General features: G+C 36.7%; 1 protein-coding gene across 9 annotated transcripts in view; it reads left to right on the top strand.

The window, feature by feature from the left end:
- Positions 1 to 16004, top strand: part of ITSN1 (intersectin 1) — a 123324-nt gene that overhangs the window by 41092 nt on the left and 66228 nt on the right. For 8 of the 9 annotated variants that reach the window (XM_068688815.1, XM_068688825.1, XM_068688789.1 and 5 more), the window contains 10 exons: positions 479 to 639; positions 2354 to 2533; positions 3000 to 3093; positions 4058 to 4158; positions 4747 to 4810; positions 7019 to 7156; positions 8079 to 8194; positions 11581 to 11843; positions 12410 to 12559; positions 12734 to 12874. In XM_068688815.1, the coding sequence (XP_068544916.1) occupies positions 479 to 639; positions 2354 to 2533; positions 3000 to 3093; positions 4058 to 4158; positions 4747 to 4810; positions 7019 to 7156; positions 8079 to 8194; positions 11581 to 11843; positions 12410 to 12559; positions 12734 to 12874 (1408 nt within the window). The remainder of the gene's footprint in view (positions 1 to 478; positions 640 to 2353; positions 2534 to 2999; positions 3094 to 4057; positions 4159 to 4746; positions 4811 to 7018; positions 7157 to 8078; positions 8195 to 11580; positions 11844 to 12409; positions 12560 to 12733; positions 12875 to 16004) is intronic. The other variant, XM_068688832.1, reaches the window with a different exon arrangement.

The following is a 16004-nucleotide window of genomic DNA, read 5'->3' as shown; positions in this document are numbered from 1 at the left end:
GTATTATTGTTTAACTGAAAACCCAATTGCACACTTGCAGATATAATGGTGCTTAGTAAATTGCACAAATTTAAAGAACATTTTGTTTTAAGTGAAGATAAAGTCCTAATTTGCAGACTAAGTCATATGATTCCCCGTGGTGCTATTTGTAGTGCCACATAGATTTATTTGTGTGATTTTTGCAAAGTTTTAGTACAACTACATTAATCCTTTCTCTCAGGTTGCTTCGCTGTAATTCCTCTAAGAGTTGAAAAGTGACTTTAAAAATATTTATTAGTCACTCCAAGAAAGAAATCGAGAAACTTTTGGTTTAAACGGTGTCTTGTTTAATGACTGCTTTTAGCACGGTATAATTATTTTGGAGTGGAAATTAATTAGTCTTGAATATTACACGCCTGTGTGTGCGTGCACACTTCTAGGTCAGTTCCTGAAGTTCATAATTAAAGAATCTAACTGTGAAAATTGTGTATTTTTGTAGGGCTCTAGCTGACATGAACAATGATGGGAGGATGGATCAGCTGGAGTTCTCAATAGCTATGAAACTTATCAAATTAAAACTACAAGGTTATCAACTCCCATCTGCACTGCCTCCTGTCATGAAACAGCCACCTATTGCTCTGCCTAGTGCACCAGGGTTTGGTAAGCTCTTCATTGTCCTCCTGGTTAGCTTGTGTTATAGAACCCAAGTGTAATTTGATTTTCATTTTATGGTTTCTGAAACAATGGTACTTGGACCCAAAACCAAATGCTTTCACTTCCATGAATATGCTAAAAGAAAAATGTCAATGAGTTTTGCTTTTAGCACCCAACCATACTCCATAAAGTCACCTGGGGTCGTGTTTGCTTCAAGCCTTATACTGCTCCCCATATGCTCCGAATAGAAGTGTTTGTGAGAAAAAAAAAAAAAAAGATAGACCACCTAGCAGGGCTAGTACATTACAAAGTAATGTAGTTTTTATTTAAACTATTTTTATTAATCTGTGTTTTTAATTAAGGGATCTCCAGCTTTGGCAATACGTTTTTCTTGATTTTGTACAGATCAGGGTGGTAATGCACCCCTCTGCTTTCAGTTTGATAACTAAAAGCAGAACACCTCACCGATATGGCCTAGAACAACCGCTGATTCACTTCTTGCGGTTAGTACTGCTGAGTTCACCATCATTTCAAGGAAAGTAAAATAGGATAGAGGGAGAAGCCAACAGGGGTTTATGAAGGGCATTCATAAAGATTGAATACCCTCAGAGAGGGTATTCAAACATTCAGGCTGCCCGGGGAAGTGGTGGAGTCTTCACCCCTGAAGGTTTAAGAGATGTGTGGACGACATGGCACTAAGGGACATGGTTTAGTGATGGGACTCACTAGCTCAGGTTCATGATTGTACTTGATGATCTTGAAGCTCTTTTCCAACCTAGGTGATTCTATGATTCTATGTTGAAAATATCTAACTGAAGCTGAACCTCATGTTTGACACCTTGATATTCTGCTGTAGTGAGAGGTCCTTTACCTTTCTGGTTTAGTCATTGCTGTAACTGGGGTTGGTTGGTGCCTGAGAATTACTGCCGTCATTATGAAAAGGGAACAATGCACTTGATAAACAGCATACGGTCCTGTTGTTTGATTACTTGTTGCTTACGCAAATTTTACAAATTTTTATTTCTCATTGTAAGAAATCAGTGAAGTTGAACAAAACAAATACTGCTCCAAGTGAGAAAAGGCATTATAAAGTCACTCCCCAAAAAACAGCAATTTTCCATGATTTTCTTTTTTGTTATTCACTGTAAACTTGACCTCAGCTGCTTGCACACAGCCTCATACTTCCCATTGGCATAACTGGACCTCCTTATGCTCCCTGTTATCCATGCAACTGTGCTTACACCTAAAATACCTCATTACTGTGCTTTATCCTATTAGCTTTGCACTGTTTCATCTTGACAATAGTCTGCAAGCAGTTATCCTGAAGCTCGTTCCTTTCAGCTGTGGCTACATGTAGACTTCGGGTTCATTACTCACTGGAAGTTGACAGTACTGCTCTTCATTTAGTTCAAGGGAAACAATTCTTTTCTTCAGCAAATGCTAATTGACTTTTTTTTTTTTTGTCAGTGTTGCATCCAGTGTGATCTTGTATGCATACATTATAAAATGGTATTTTGTTCCCTCGACATTGTTTTATGCTGCCCTGCCATGGTAATGGTGCAGCGGACTGTAAGAGCTCTTTAGAGGGGTGTGTAGAAGTTTCCATTTCGATTTGTTCTTTAATTCTACATTTACTGCTGGCTTGCGGGCTGCCGGTAAAGCGTTACATCACGTTAGGAGTCTCTAAGTCAGAAAAAATGTCTCCTTTTCTCCCCCGTAGGTATTGGGGGCATTGCCAGCATGCCATCTCTTACAACTGTTGCCCCAGTGCCAATGGCATCAATTCCAGTAGTAGGAATGTCTCCGCCGTTAGTATCTTCTGTTCCCGCAGCAGCAGTGCCTCCCCTGGCTAATGGAGCTCCTGCTGTTATACAGCCTCTGCCTGCTTTTGCTCATCCTGGTATGCTACCTACTGAAACTCTTTACTCTCTTGCTATTAACAAGTTAATTTGCATTTTCTTTGGATCCGGAGAAAAATAGATGTGGAATCAGCTGCTCTATCTTATTTTAAAGAATGGTTTTAGATTAGGACTGTACTTTGGTTTAGCCCAATGTAATTGGTTAGCAAACTTGTTAAAAGAATGGACATGCTATGCTGTAACAGTCAGTCATGTTGAGCAACAGTGTGATAAATCAAGCTTGCCTGTAAACTGTAGACTAGAAATTGGTCTGTTGCTACCTATTTATAACTATTGAGTTACTGCTATTTGTTGGTATTACTTTAAAATACTTAATACTTCTTAAAGGGATACTATCAAAAGAACCATAATATATTTTTTTTGACATTAAGAGCTAAATGAATGTAATTGAAATTATACAATTTAAAATTCTAGTACTAAAAAATACATGCATTTTCTTATTTACAGCCACGTTGCCAAAGAGTTCTTCCTTTAGTAGATCTGGTCCTGGATCGCAGCTAAACACAAAACTGCAAAAGGCACAATCATTTGATGTGGCCAGGTAAGTTGCTGTACAATGAATATATGTTTGTATCTGGTTCCTCCTTGTTAGCAAAACAACTTCTCAAACAAAATTATTCTCTGAAATAGTATTTACTTGCAGAAATCAATTCCTGCTGAGATACTACTTCAGGATTTCATAGGATACTGTGGTTTTACAAGGAATGGCGATGAGTAATGAACAATTGAAATGTAATAAGCTCTTACAGTATGTGTTGATGTAGTTTGCAGGCTCTTGAAAACTAAATTTTTAGAAAAGCATATGATTCCATAAACATAATTTCATTGTATACTAATGCACAGGCACTCTCCTGTTAGTGTGGAAACATAAGTAAAATTAGCAACTGTAGGGTTATTTTTAAATTTTTAAAATAAATATATTTAATATATTAAATTTTCCACTGTCTGCTCAGTGGACCAGGGAAAATGGATTTGGTGGGTTCAGTTCAATTTTTTTCACTGTTGTTTGTTTGGTATGCTTTCAGAAATGCTTGTATATATTTTTTTTTCCCTGAAAAAAAAATACAAAGTTTGCATCTGCCTAAAGACAGAAAAACTACACTTAATGGTTTTCAGTATGAAGACTCATCAGACTAGCAGTTAAAGACAGGGTAAAATAAGATATTACTTCCACTGACTATGCATTTCCTATCATATGTTTAGGTAAAAGCTTATAGCTCCTCTAAACCATTTAGGTTACTTAATTTCTCTGCTAGTAAAGGAAAAAACAGCAACAATCTTAGGCCCATCATTCATCTTTTCCAAAAAAACAGCTTCTAAGACATAACAAATGTTTTGAAATATGAAGTCAAAATTGTTGTGGTTCCGGGAATAGAAGGGGATATTTGGAAAAGAAACATTTCTGGATAAAACTTAATCTCTGTGCAGCACTTCATCCTGTTGTACATACCACTTCATGCTATTGAATGTAATACCCCTCATCTCTATCCCTTTTTTAATTCTAGTGTGCCTCCTGTGGCAGAGTGGGCTGTACCTCAGTCATCAAGACTGAAATACAGACAGCTGTTCAATAGCCATGATAAAACAATGAGTGGACACTTAACAGGTATTGAAACAGTTATTGTTGTTTCCTTTTTTGACTGCAAAAGGTCAATTACAATAACATTCTAAATGCTGTTTAGATGGTAAGAAACTCTTATCTCTCCAGGTTGTCATTGACAATATTTTTCTGTTCAAATTTCCCAATTCCTTAATGATCTCTGATATTTAGTATCCTTTTCTTACTTTCCCGTCCTGTATTGGGAAATGATTCTTGGAAAGGGTACAATGTCTTTTGTGAAATCTTCTGTAGCCATTTGTTATGTTCGACTCATCCACTGATGGGTATTCCTATCCAGTTTCAGAAATAGAATAGAACAGTACTCTGGCTTAGTTCTGAGAGCATCTTTGCTTTTCATAGCTTTTTTTTTTTTTTCTTTTTGAGGGTTGTGGAGGACAAAAGGGTTATCTATTTTTTAGTGTTTTCTTCTTGAGGGGCCTTGGGATAGCAGTGTGTATAGCCCATTCACAATGATAACATCTCTTTGGTGGTACCTGTTTAAAAACAATTTCTGCTTGTGCAATAACTACATGGCAATACAAGGAAAGGAGAAACATGCTTATATGCTTATTAACCCTTGTTTTAATTTGTTAGGTCCACAAGCAAGAACTATTCTTATGCAGTCAAGTTTACCCCAGGCTCAGCTGGCTACAATATGGTAAAGATAAATCTAATGATTTCTACCCAACTGGAAACTATACTTAAACCTCTATAGTGTATCTTGTTTTTTTCTCCTCTTTTCAATCTCTCTCCAGTGATAAATCATTATATTTTGCTCTTTTGAATGTTTAACTTTATAAACCAAAGCCTGCACTCTGCACTGCCATGCCTTTATTAATATTACTCCACAAAACCAAAAAAGAATGTATTTTACGTTATATCCATAGGTGTTTTATATGTTGGGTTTCAATTTTGGGGGTTTCAGGCAGATCAAATGTTCAGCATTCTGCCTTCTACATCCTCAATCATATGTGATACAGCACTAGTGAAAGTTACACATTTGCACAGGTAGTACAAAAGGAAACTTAATCCAGAACCGTACTTTCTTTGGGGCCCGTCTGCCTTTTACATGAATTTCTAAGGCTTATTTTCAAGGATCTGGAGTTATGCACTGCAATTCATGAATTTTAGCAGAATGTGTCTTGGCTTTTCTTTTTCTTTCAAGTTCTTGTTTGCCAACGTTTATTGTGCTCTTATGATCACACGGATTAGTCTCTCTTTTCTCTTATACTTTTGAAGGTCATATTTTCCTATGTACTGTGTAATGTTTCTATTTCATTACTTGGTAGTACTTAGTTACCATTGATTTATGGTTATCTTTGGTGACTTCTCAATGGCTTTCACACTGCTTCTGTACATTTTTAATTTCCAGTTTCTCTCTGCAAATTATTTCTAATTAACCTCTATAATTTAAAAGTCTTCCCTCAAACACCACTGTCAACAAAATAACCTGTCTGACTTCTGTTGTGTGAGGATGTCAACGATGTTGTCACTGTAGTGTGATGGTTACGTTGCACTTACTTTCTTTGCTAAGCACTGATGGTTTTGTTATATGAGAAAACAAACACTCTCTCCTCTGTTTCCTAACAAAGCTACTATAAGGAATAAATAGCAACCCGATCATCCAGCAGATGATTAGTCAGAAAATTCTCTGCTTGTTGCCAGTGCTTAAGTAGGTTGTGTGGGCAGGGGAATGACGTCAGCGTGCTCCAGGATCTAAACAAAGCTGTTGTAATTTTTGACATTCAGAACTGCCGGGTCTATTGAGATAAGGAATAGACTTTATGCCTTTGTTGGCCTAGGTATTGTTCCCTTTCCTGATTTTTATTCTCTGGCAGTGGTACCACTGGGGCAAGGCTTTTCAGTCTGTATTGGCTGTAGACTCACCTTGTTTTAAAGGTGGATTCACTCATTCGTAGGCACACAAGATAAAGTACCGATGTTCAGCATGTCAGCTATTTTGTAACAGCTGTTTCGGGGACAAAGACGCGGACCCATACTGTTAGAGTAGCTGAATTATATCCTTGCATGCTCCATTTTCATTCTACCAGCTTGTTCCTGTGCCTCAGCTTTTTTCTGTGCCCCAGCCTGAGCAGCTCAGTAACACAGGCGTGGACCAAATGGGGCTGTCGTAGTCTTCTAAATTTAAATCCCATAAACAAAGTCCTGTACCTTGAGAAATCAAAAGCATAGATCAATTGCTCACCTTAGATTTTCACAGTATCATGAGACATTTTCCTTTAGGATTAGAGTCAGAAGCATGCTGGAGAAAAAAAGCTGATATTTAGGCTGTTAAATTTTGTACAAAAAGCATCTTAATATGAAGGTGTTTTTGGACATTTCATGAACCTGTTGGAGCACTGGTTTTAGGCCATCCTGAGGCCTGACTGCATCATTTTTTTTTCCTGTATGCATGCCAATAAAGTGTTTTTGTGCTCATCTGGGCTAAAACATTAATGATTTTGTTTTTAATGCAAATGTGTGCCCAGGAATGCAAGAAGTAGACCAAATCAAAAACTTCTACACTTTCTTGAACAATATTGTGTAGTGGATGTTCACAAGGTGTTCAAGAAAACTCCATTGATTAACATTATTTACATAGCTTATAGTACAGGCAGCACTCAAAAGCAAGAGAAGTAGAAACCATGGCTGTAACAATAGTTTCAAGGAAGACATGCAAGAGAAATATGGGAAATAGTGATGCATTTGGTTTTTGCCTTTTATTTGTTTTAAAGAAGTAAAGAAGTGTGAAAAACTAATCGAAAAATGAATCAATTTGGAATTGAATATACCAAAATTGTGCTTTTTAATGGTGATTTTTAATCTTTAAGAATGTACTTATTTTTTGTATCTTTCCTTTAAAAAGGAATCTTTCAGATATTGATCAAGATGGAAAACTTACAGCTGAAGAGTTTATTCTGGCTATGCACTTAATTGATGTAGCTATGTCTGGCCAGCCACTGCCACCTGTACTGCCTCCAGAGTATATTCCACCTTCATTTAGGTAACTGGTTATAATTCTGGAATCTCACTCCTAAATTTTTGTTTCATTTGGGAAAGCTGTCCTGTGAGTATAAAGGGCAAGAGACTGAAAAGTAACCCTCCTTGATTTCGTGCTGCGTAAAGGGCATTTTTTGGTTTTATTAGAAGAGTTGGATGCTGAAAATAGCTCTGTCACAAAAAGTCCTTGTAAGAATACAGTTTTTGTCAATGTTTTATGCTAACAGACCTTCCAAAACTTACTCAGTCTGGCTACTTGAATTTAAAGAGTTGTAGTTCAGGCTTATATTTCTGTACAGCAAATAAGATGTATTAGAATTCAAAACATGCCCTGCATTTACACTGTGGCAAATTCTGATGTTTTTTTAAACAGTTGTATCTGTGAATAGTAGTGCTGAGTCAGTACTTCCATTTCTCTATTTCACTTTTTCTTGGAGAAATGGGTAGGAAGACAGTTACAGCGATGAGAAAAATGTTTGCATATAGTCATAGCTTCATGTTCTTTATACTCTTGAAGATTACAATTTTTTGTTTCTTCTGTGTGGTGTCTTGTTTTCAGCTTGACTATAGTGAGCTCTTTCTCTGTCTTTGCAACTTTTGTTGTAGTTTAATTCCCCGTTTCCCCAGCTTCAGACTAGTCACAAGTAAGAGATCTTGGTGACAGAGTTGAACACATCTGTAAGCTGCATGATGCTGTGAACTTTGAACTAGGGTGCTTAGGTCACCAGTGTGTGCTGTTGGGACTTTGGGGGGTGCTGTTATTTTAACGGCAACTGCAGATTAAAATGCTCTGGACAACGCTGAGGGAGCATTAAATATCACTAAACATTACATCATTGCATTTAATTTATGATTTCATCATTAAATCATAAATTTGGCAGGCGTAGGTTCTTTTAAGCAACTTGGAATTGTCCTTTTATTGACAGAAGAGTACGTTCTGGTAGTGGCATATCTGCTGTAAGTTCAGTATCTGTAGACCAAAGGTTACCAGAAGAACCAGCATTAGAAGAAGAACAGCAGCAACTGGAAAAGAAATTACCAGGTGAGCAAGCATAAATAGTGATGTACTGTGTGCTGTTATCGGAGAGATCATCAGGTTATATTCTGGGAAGTTCTAATGACATGTTAAAAAATATTTTCTTTCCAAATCAGGTTTTGACATGACAGAGGTATAACCAAGACAATGCTTGGTCCAGCTAATTCCTGACTGTTGTATGGTCCTTTGTCACTGACAATGGACATATGAACAACTTTCAGGCTGCTTATGTTATGCACCCTCCATAGAGGCAGCACTTTGCAGCCCTATTACAGGACTATGGTGAAAACTTTTAGTACCTCCATCTTCTGACTTTGGTGTGGTATAGTTTGTCTTACAGAGGCCTGTTTCACTGCAGTCTGCATAGCAATATGCCAGTTTTATACAAGCTTTAGCAGCTCTGTTTAAAAAATTAAAATAAAAGAGAGAAGTATAGTGTCCTGGATGCTAAATGGCAAGAAACTTCTTTACACTTCTGACCACCCCCTCACACTTCTTTCTTTTATTCTGTTCTGTTCTGTTCTATTCTATTCTATATACAGTGGAAGATGTAGCAATATGATAAATTTATACAGTGTGATAATAATGCTTTTCTGTTTTGTTCTAAACTCTTTTTTTTCTGGTTAATTTTATTGATTCCTGACGCTGTTTTGCCTCTTTGATCACAGCTTAGATCTTAGCTGATGTTTTCAGAAGACTGTCCACTGTAATGCCAACATCCTTACACAATATTAACTGCTTTTAGAGTCCATGACCATGTGTGTTTAGTTAGGATTATTTTCATTCCCCAAATGTGCTGCTCTGTATTCATTAATATTTGAATTTCCTCTGCTTCCTCATTGCCAGATCACTCAGTTTTGTGAGATTCTTCTAAAGCTCTTCACAGTCAGGTTTTTATTTTAATACCTTGAATATCTGGCCTCATCTCCAGAAGCTGTCTTGTTACTTTTCAATCTCTTCCAGACCATTGTTGCACACTGAACAGCACAATTGCTAGTAGAGATCTTTGAAGGAGGCTACCAAGAATCTTTCTGTCATTGTGAAAGTTGGTAATTTATTTCACCCCTTAATTCCAATCTTTTAACTGCTTGTTAATTCCCAAGGACCTTCTGTCTCTTTCCAGCCCTTGTCTTTGGTTTGTATTTTATAACTAACTGCTGCTAGCAGTCTGCTGAGTAATTCCTGGCTGTAGAAGCATGAAGTGAGATAGCAGGGACTGCTGAAGCAGACCTTAGTGAGGTCTCACAGTGATGTGTTTGGTCACAGGTGAGATATGACTCTCTTACACATTTTGAGGTGTAAGTCTTGTGCCCTTGGAATTACAGGATTTTGGGGTACAGTTTGTAATGCCAGGAAGGTCAACCACTGCGCTTGGCTTATTTTCTTTATTAGGCTTCAAAAACACACAGGCATCCTTTTATTGACCTCATCTGCTTTTTCTTTCTTATTGATAACTTTCTTATTGATAAAATTGGGTGGGGACAGATCTCAGCCCTCTACTATATTTGAGAGGTAGCTCTTTCCTGCATTGGCTCTTCCACATGGTGTCACATGTAGTCATGCATACTAACTCTTTGTGTATTGGAGCCTCTGCTACTTTGACCAGCATGGGATTAGACTGACTGGATTATAGCTTTCAAGATCATCACACTGTCTTTTCTTAGTGACTGGTGTTGCATTTGTCCTCTTCTAGATGCACTGAGGCTGATTAAAGGATGGATTGCACAGCCGAGCTAGTATCACAGGATCACAAAATAGTTGAGGTGGGAAGTGACCTCTGTAGGTCATCTGGTCCAACCCCCTGCTCAGATGGGGCCACCTCTTGTAGTTCATGAATTTTGTATATGAACTATGGATTAGTATTGTCTGGGTTTGGCAACCTGTTACTCTTTATTTTCTTGGCTTTATTTTTGTTCTAAAGCTATTTGTGTCCAGTTTCAGAATAACTGGACTGTATAAACCTTTTATTGTATTTGATGTGTAGATTTTTCACTATAAAGACCACTCATATAGTGAATGACTTCTGGATCCTTCATTGGTTTTGCTAAATCTGACTTTTTTTTTTTTTTTCTCTTGAGGGAGGCAATTGAAAGAGTTTTTATTGCTGTTTTTTATGAACCTTCAGAAGCTATCCTGTAAACATAGTAACACAAGCCAATAGCTACTCATTTTATTTAATTTGCTAGAAGTTGGTCTCATCTGTTTTCTTACTTTGTTACCTCTAGTAGCTACCTTGATTTTGTTGAATAATCATACTTTCTGTTGAGCTTGGTTTTTCATCTTGGTGGTATATGCTTTCTTTGAGCCTTTAAGACAATGCTTAAGCAATGCTGATGCTGCTGGCAAGCTTTTTGTCCTTTTCTTTTTATCGACTTCCTTGACATAAATATAAATATATGTTTTTTCCTTTTTGCTTGGTGTCCTAAGTTGATGGGGGCTATTCTCTATCTTATCAGTATTTGTTTTAATACTGTTTGAATCTAGTGGCTAATTTTAAACATCAAAGTGATTAAATTTCTTCTTCTGTGAAAATTTGTGATTGGCAGTAAGAAAGACTTACTGACTTAAGAAAAGATAAAAATTCAGCTGGTTGGGCAGATGTCAGCCCAACATGTCAAACACTTGGTGCACGCACACTTTGAAGTGAACATGTACTGTCTCTTGATTTGACTTGCATGCCAAAAAGGTCCATGTTGGGCATGATCGAAGAGAAATACAGAATATGAGGTATGGGAATGGGACATAGAGGGTAAGAAAAGAAACTGAAGGTGATTTGGAGGGAATAATTTGGAGGAACTGTATGAGAGAGGTTTGGAGCGTTGAATAGGGATAATGCCTGATATTGCAGAAGAATGTCAGGGAACCTGTGCTGGAACTGAGGGTGTTGTTTTAGGACAACAAAAGATTAGGGTGTGAATCTGCAGGAATCTAGTCTTTCTGAGTTCTCGTCAAGAACTTAAGTAAGCTGTTTCTTTTCCTGACAGTAATGAGTGATCTTATGAGAATATCAAGTTTAAATAAGTTCTGGTCATTTGCATAATGACTTTTTGATAATATCTTCAGCTGAACTCTTTTCCTTACTTGCTGTAATCAAAGTGATGGTTCTTGTGCTGTTACTATTATGAAATGTGTGGAGGAACTCCAGCACACTCGGGAATGTGAACTGAAATTCACACCTTAGTTTCCTTAGGATGTGGGCTTAAGGAAAACTACAATATAAATGCTAATGATAAAACCCGAATTACCTGTAGAGCTTTACTATCAGTGTATCAGAGAGCTCTTTCTAGTTCTGTTGGAAGAGTGTATCACTTTGATTCAACGTAAATGGAAGGTTTTTTTAAATTACTAGCTAAGTTTAATTCTCCTTTGCCCCATGTTTCTACACACTAAAGTTACGTTTGAAGATAAAAAACGCGAGAACTTTGAACGTGGCAATCTAGAACTTGAAAAACGGAGGCAGGCTCTCCTGGAACAGCAACGCAAAGAACAAGAGCGTCTAGCACAGCTGGAACGGGCAGAGCAGGAAAGGAAAGAACGTGAGCGGCAGGAGCAAGAACGGAAAAGACAACTGGAGCTAGAGAAACAGTTGGAAAAACAGCGGGAATTGGAACGGCAGAGAGAAGAGGAAAGGAGGAAAGAAATAGAAAGAAGAGAGGTAACCAATTGGATAAAAGGAAGGTGGCTAAGTCATTGAAATCTGTGTTTGTTTAGAACAGAATGGAATGTGTATACTAAATATTTTGTCATCTTTATATTTAGTAAGTATATGTTAAAGCAATGCACTTAAATTTTTGTTTTTTTGAAGGTGAGGAAATAGTTGTCAATCTCTTTCTTAATTTTTCAAGTGAAAAACTGGAGAATGCCAGATGTTGGAGAGAGATTTGATGCTAGTTTGGAGGATTCTTGAAGTCTTAATGTGAAACAACATATTAAATCAGAAAATTGGATCTTGGGAAACTTACTGAAATGGAATGGTATTCTGTTTAGTTGCATATCCACTATACAGTGAAGCAATAGTACTTTCAAGTGAGCATTTAAACAATTGAGCAATTTCTGTGCTTAAATTGAGAGGTGCATACTTATTCCACTGTTTAGCAGCATGTTTATATTAATGTTTTAATTATAACTTAGAATATGACTATCAGTGGTTAGAATAGTTTCTCAGAACAGATCTTTCATATCTTTGTTGTTGTTGTTTTCTTTTTTGGTTAAATGCTAAAGGCTGCAAAACGGGAACTTGAGAGGCAAAGGCAACTTGAGTGGGAACGTAATCGTCGGCAAGAACTACTAAATCAAAGAAACAAAGAACAAGAGGACATAGTTGTTCTAAAAGCAAAGAAGAAGACCTTAGAATTTGAGCTGGAAGCCCTAGTAAGTGATTGTATTGCAGATAAAACACACAAGTATGGTAATGCCTGTGATAAGGTCCTATTTGTTTTCTATAATTTCAACTTTTAATTGTGGAGTAAAAGTACTTTTTAGATCTTGATTTGTGTGACAAACCATTCTGGTGAAACAAAGAAATCTTTGTCTTTTTGTCTAAAGAATGATAAAAAAAATCAGTTGGAGGGAAAGCTTCAGGATATCAGATGTCGGCTGTCTACCCAAAGACAAGAAATTGAGAGTACAAATAAATCTAGAGAACTGAGAATTGCAGAAATTACCCATCTGCAACAGCAGCTACAGGTGAGGAAATGTTCTGTGTTTTTGTTCTTAGCTTTGTGCTTTGACGTCTTTAACTGCATCAATATCCTAAGCAAACTTGACACGAAATACATGTTGTTTCTTGTATGTGAGCAATTGCTGTAGATACTTTGTCCCTTAAAGTTTCTGTTCTTCAGTGATGTAAGAAGTGCTTCCTGCACTTGAGGGTATAGCTGTGATTACCACTTCCTCCTCATGGAATCCTCTTGTGCAGAATAGTAAATAAATTGTTTAGCTGAAGATGGCTTTGGGGACAAGGAGAATCAAATTTTGTGACATTTTTATTGCATTAACTTCTGTTTCTGTGCTGAAAGAAATTACCTCTGTAAAGTGACTTGATGATCCTTTTATTTTTTTATTATAAGATAATGAACTTTCAAAACTGAAGTTACCAGTCAAACCAGTTAGTTCTTAGCCTAATCCTAGCATTCTTCTTTCCTGCTTCTCTATCTAAAATTCTCTGCCAAATTGAAGATGGGACTGATTTGATGTCTGCTTTGAGTGAAAAGTGTTCTGTGCACTTTGTAAGGGTTTCTAGATAAGCTGATAAAGGCATCTAGATGGATAAGGGATTTTTCTGTTTATTAGATATTTTATATTGCTTGAAGTTAATTCTTGACCAGTAATAGGGGCTCTCTGTGCTTCTGTACCATTTCAAAGAGGATCTTGCACTTATATTATAAGGTCTTAAAAGTAAAAACTGTCTGAAAACCCAATCCTACTGTTCCATTTCAACTTTCTAAATGTAATCAATAAGGTACATCCATTTGAACAAAAACAGCACTTGAAAAATTCATTTCTGTTTGTTTGTTTTAAGCATGCATATTTTTGGACTATTTTTCTTATTTCATAAAACATCTTTCATTTCTATTGAAGTTTTGTGTGCACTGTTACACCCGCCAAGAGAAAGATGTCTTTTTTGGCAGCAGCTTGATATGAAGAGTGGAATTTAGGGGTCATATTCTTGCACAGTGTTTTTGTCCACTTAATACAAACAAGGAATGCTACTATGAGAAGCTTGTGACATTAAGAACCACAATAGTTAGCTTAAAATCACTCTTCTCTCTTTAATGAAATGCTCCTGATTGGTAAGAGAAAACGAAGTCAAACAGCATTCAATGAAGTGTAGACAGTTAAGTCACATTCACCAGTAGTGGCTCAGAGAGACAAAAAGCTGTCTATGCTTAGTTAATGCACTTCTGACTATTTGCTTTCAAAATTGCTTCATTCACAATGAGTGTGACAGCAGTCCTGTAATGAAAATTACACTTGCTGTTCTTGGTGGTTGTTTTGTTGGATTTTGGGTTTGAGGTGTGTTTTGTTTTGTTTTGTTTTTAATGTATTTATTTATTTTAGTTTGACAGCAATAGCTATGTTTTTGTGATACTATCTTCACTCAGTTGATCATTGATCTCTACCCTAATATTTCAGCTAGTTTTGTTTGAGTGGTTTACCAAAATTATGATCCTAGAAAGAAGTACATCTAGTTAGTAGAAAACTAACTAAAAGTAAAGTACGAATTTTTATCTGAGGAGAACCTGAAAGAGGGGATAGCTTTTTCCTGAAACAAAGATGAGTATCTCAAATATCCTCTAAATTTTACTGTCTGATTTGTAGAGGAAAGAGTGAAATGGTATGTGACTTTTTTAAAAGATGATTTTGATCCTTTAAACTCTCCAGTAGATGAAGAGTCAACATCATCAATTCTCTTTGTAAGATATTATATCTTTACCTGGAAATACTTTAGTTTAATACATCTGACACTTGATGTGGAAAGTGAGTTAATTAAAATAAGTAATTATTCTTTAACCTTTTAATTAGTTTCAAGATGGAGTTTGATTAAAATTTTGGAAGAAATCATATAACAATTTATACTGGGTGATGAAAATTTGTGCTAGTTATGTGAATCTGTGCTATCTGGTAGAGTGGTGTTTCGGTGTGTTTGGAAGGATCCTGCCTTCCAGACACCTTAAGTGTATGTGTCCGAACCACGTTCATACTGTCAGCAGGGCTTCTGCTAGTTACCTGGAGAGTTTATTGCCTCCTTGATGAACAATTTGGCTCCCAAGTAACTTGGCTTTCCTCAGAATCACTGGGAGCAGGGTATGTGGTTGAGACTTACAATGAATTAGTGGTATCTCACTTTCTCATATGACCTTTTGCTCAGAGTTAGAAGAACTTTCCCTCATTGGATGAATGGGAACTTTTTTCTGTTTGTTTGTATTGGTGGTTTGTTGGGAATGAGGCAGGCCTCCTCAGGCTGATAATTTGAAAATTCTACATTATATATTGCTGTTTCTCTTTGGTTTCTACATAGGGAGTAATAGACCCATTACAGGAGTATCTGTCCTTCATGATATCGTTGAGGAGCTGAAAATGATCTACTCATGCTATAGGCAGTACAGCTGAACAGTGTAACCTCTGATAGCAAAATGCATAGCTTATCTTAATTTTTATACTAAATGAATTTATAAAGTCCTTGACCCTGCTATGCTACCTAAATATGTCTTCAGAAACCTAAAAGATTAGAGTTGTCTGTGGTCATAAGCATATGGTATGAGTCACAAACAGGAGGCTCAGTCAAAGACTGCCATGAGCAAAGTAGGACAACTGTGAAGTCATGTCACTACAGTCTTGTCACTACAGTTCTTGTAAGAAAAATTAAAAACTTTTCATGGGACTCAGTCTGGTATTGAGTGGTTAGTGGTTTGCTTTTAGGATTGTATTATTTCATTTACAGTCCTTTGTGACAAATTGAAATTATCAGAGGTTCCTCAGAAGCCTGCGATTCAGGGTAGCAGCTGAAATAAATTACTTAGTTTGTCTGAAAAATGAGTTGTTGGCACTCAGACAGCTTTATAAAATGAGCTGTTTCACATGATGCTTCTAGAATTCGTTTTGACAACTTGGAGTTGGAGGCCAAGGCTTCTGAAAGGTATATGAAGTAGCACTTCATCCTCCAGAAAGAGCAGGGAATATAAATGATCCACCAAAGGAGGAATTTCTCATCTGCAGTGTCTCCTGTAATTTATCAGTGCAAAATCGTATGAATGTTTGTTGAAATTGAGAGAAGACATAATCCTCTTTCAGGAGTACTAAATATAGAGATCTA

This window comes from Anas acuta, chromosome 1, assembly GCF_963932015.1.
Source record: "Anas acuta chromosome 1, bAnaAcu1.1, whole genome shotgun sequence".
NCBI classification, from domain to species: domain Eukaryota; kingdom Metazoa; phylum Chordata; class Aves; order Anseriformes; family Anatidae; genus Anas; species Anas acuta.
This window is presented reverse-complemented; position numbering and strand designations above follow the sequence as displayed.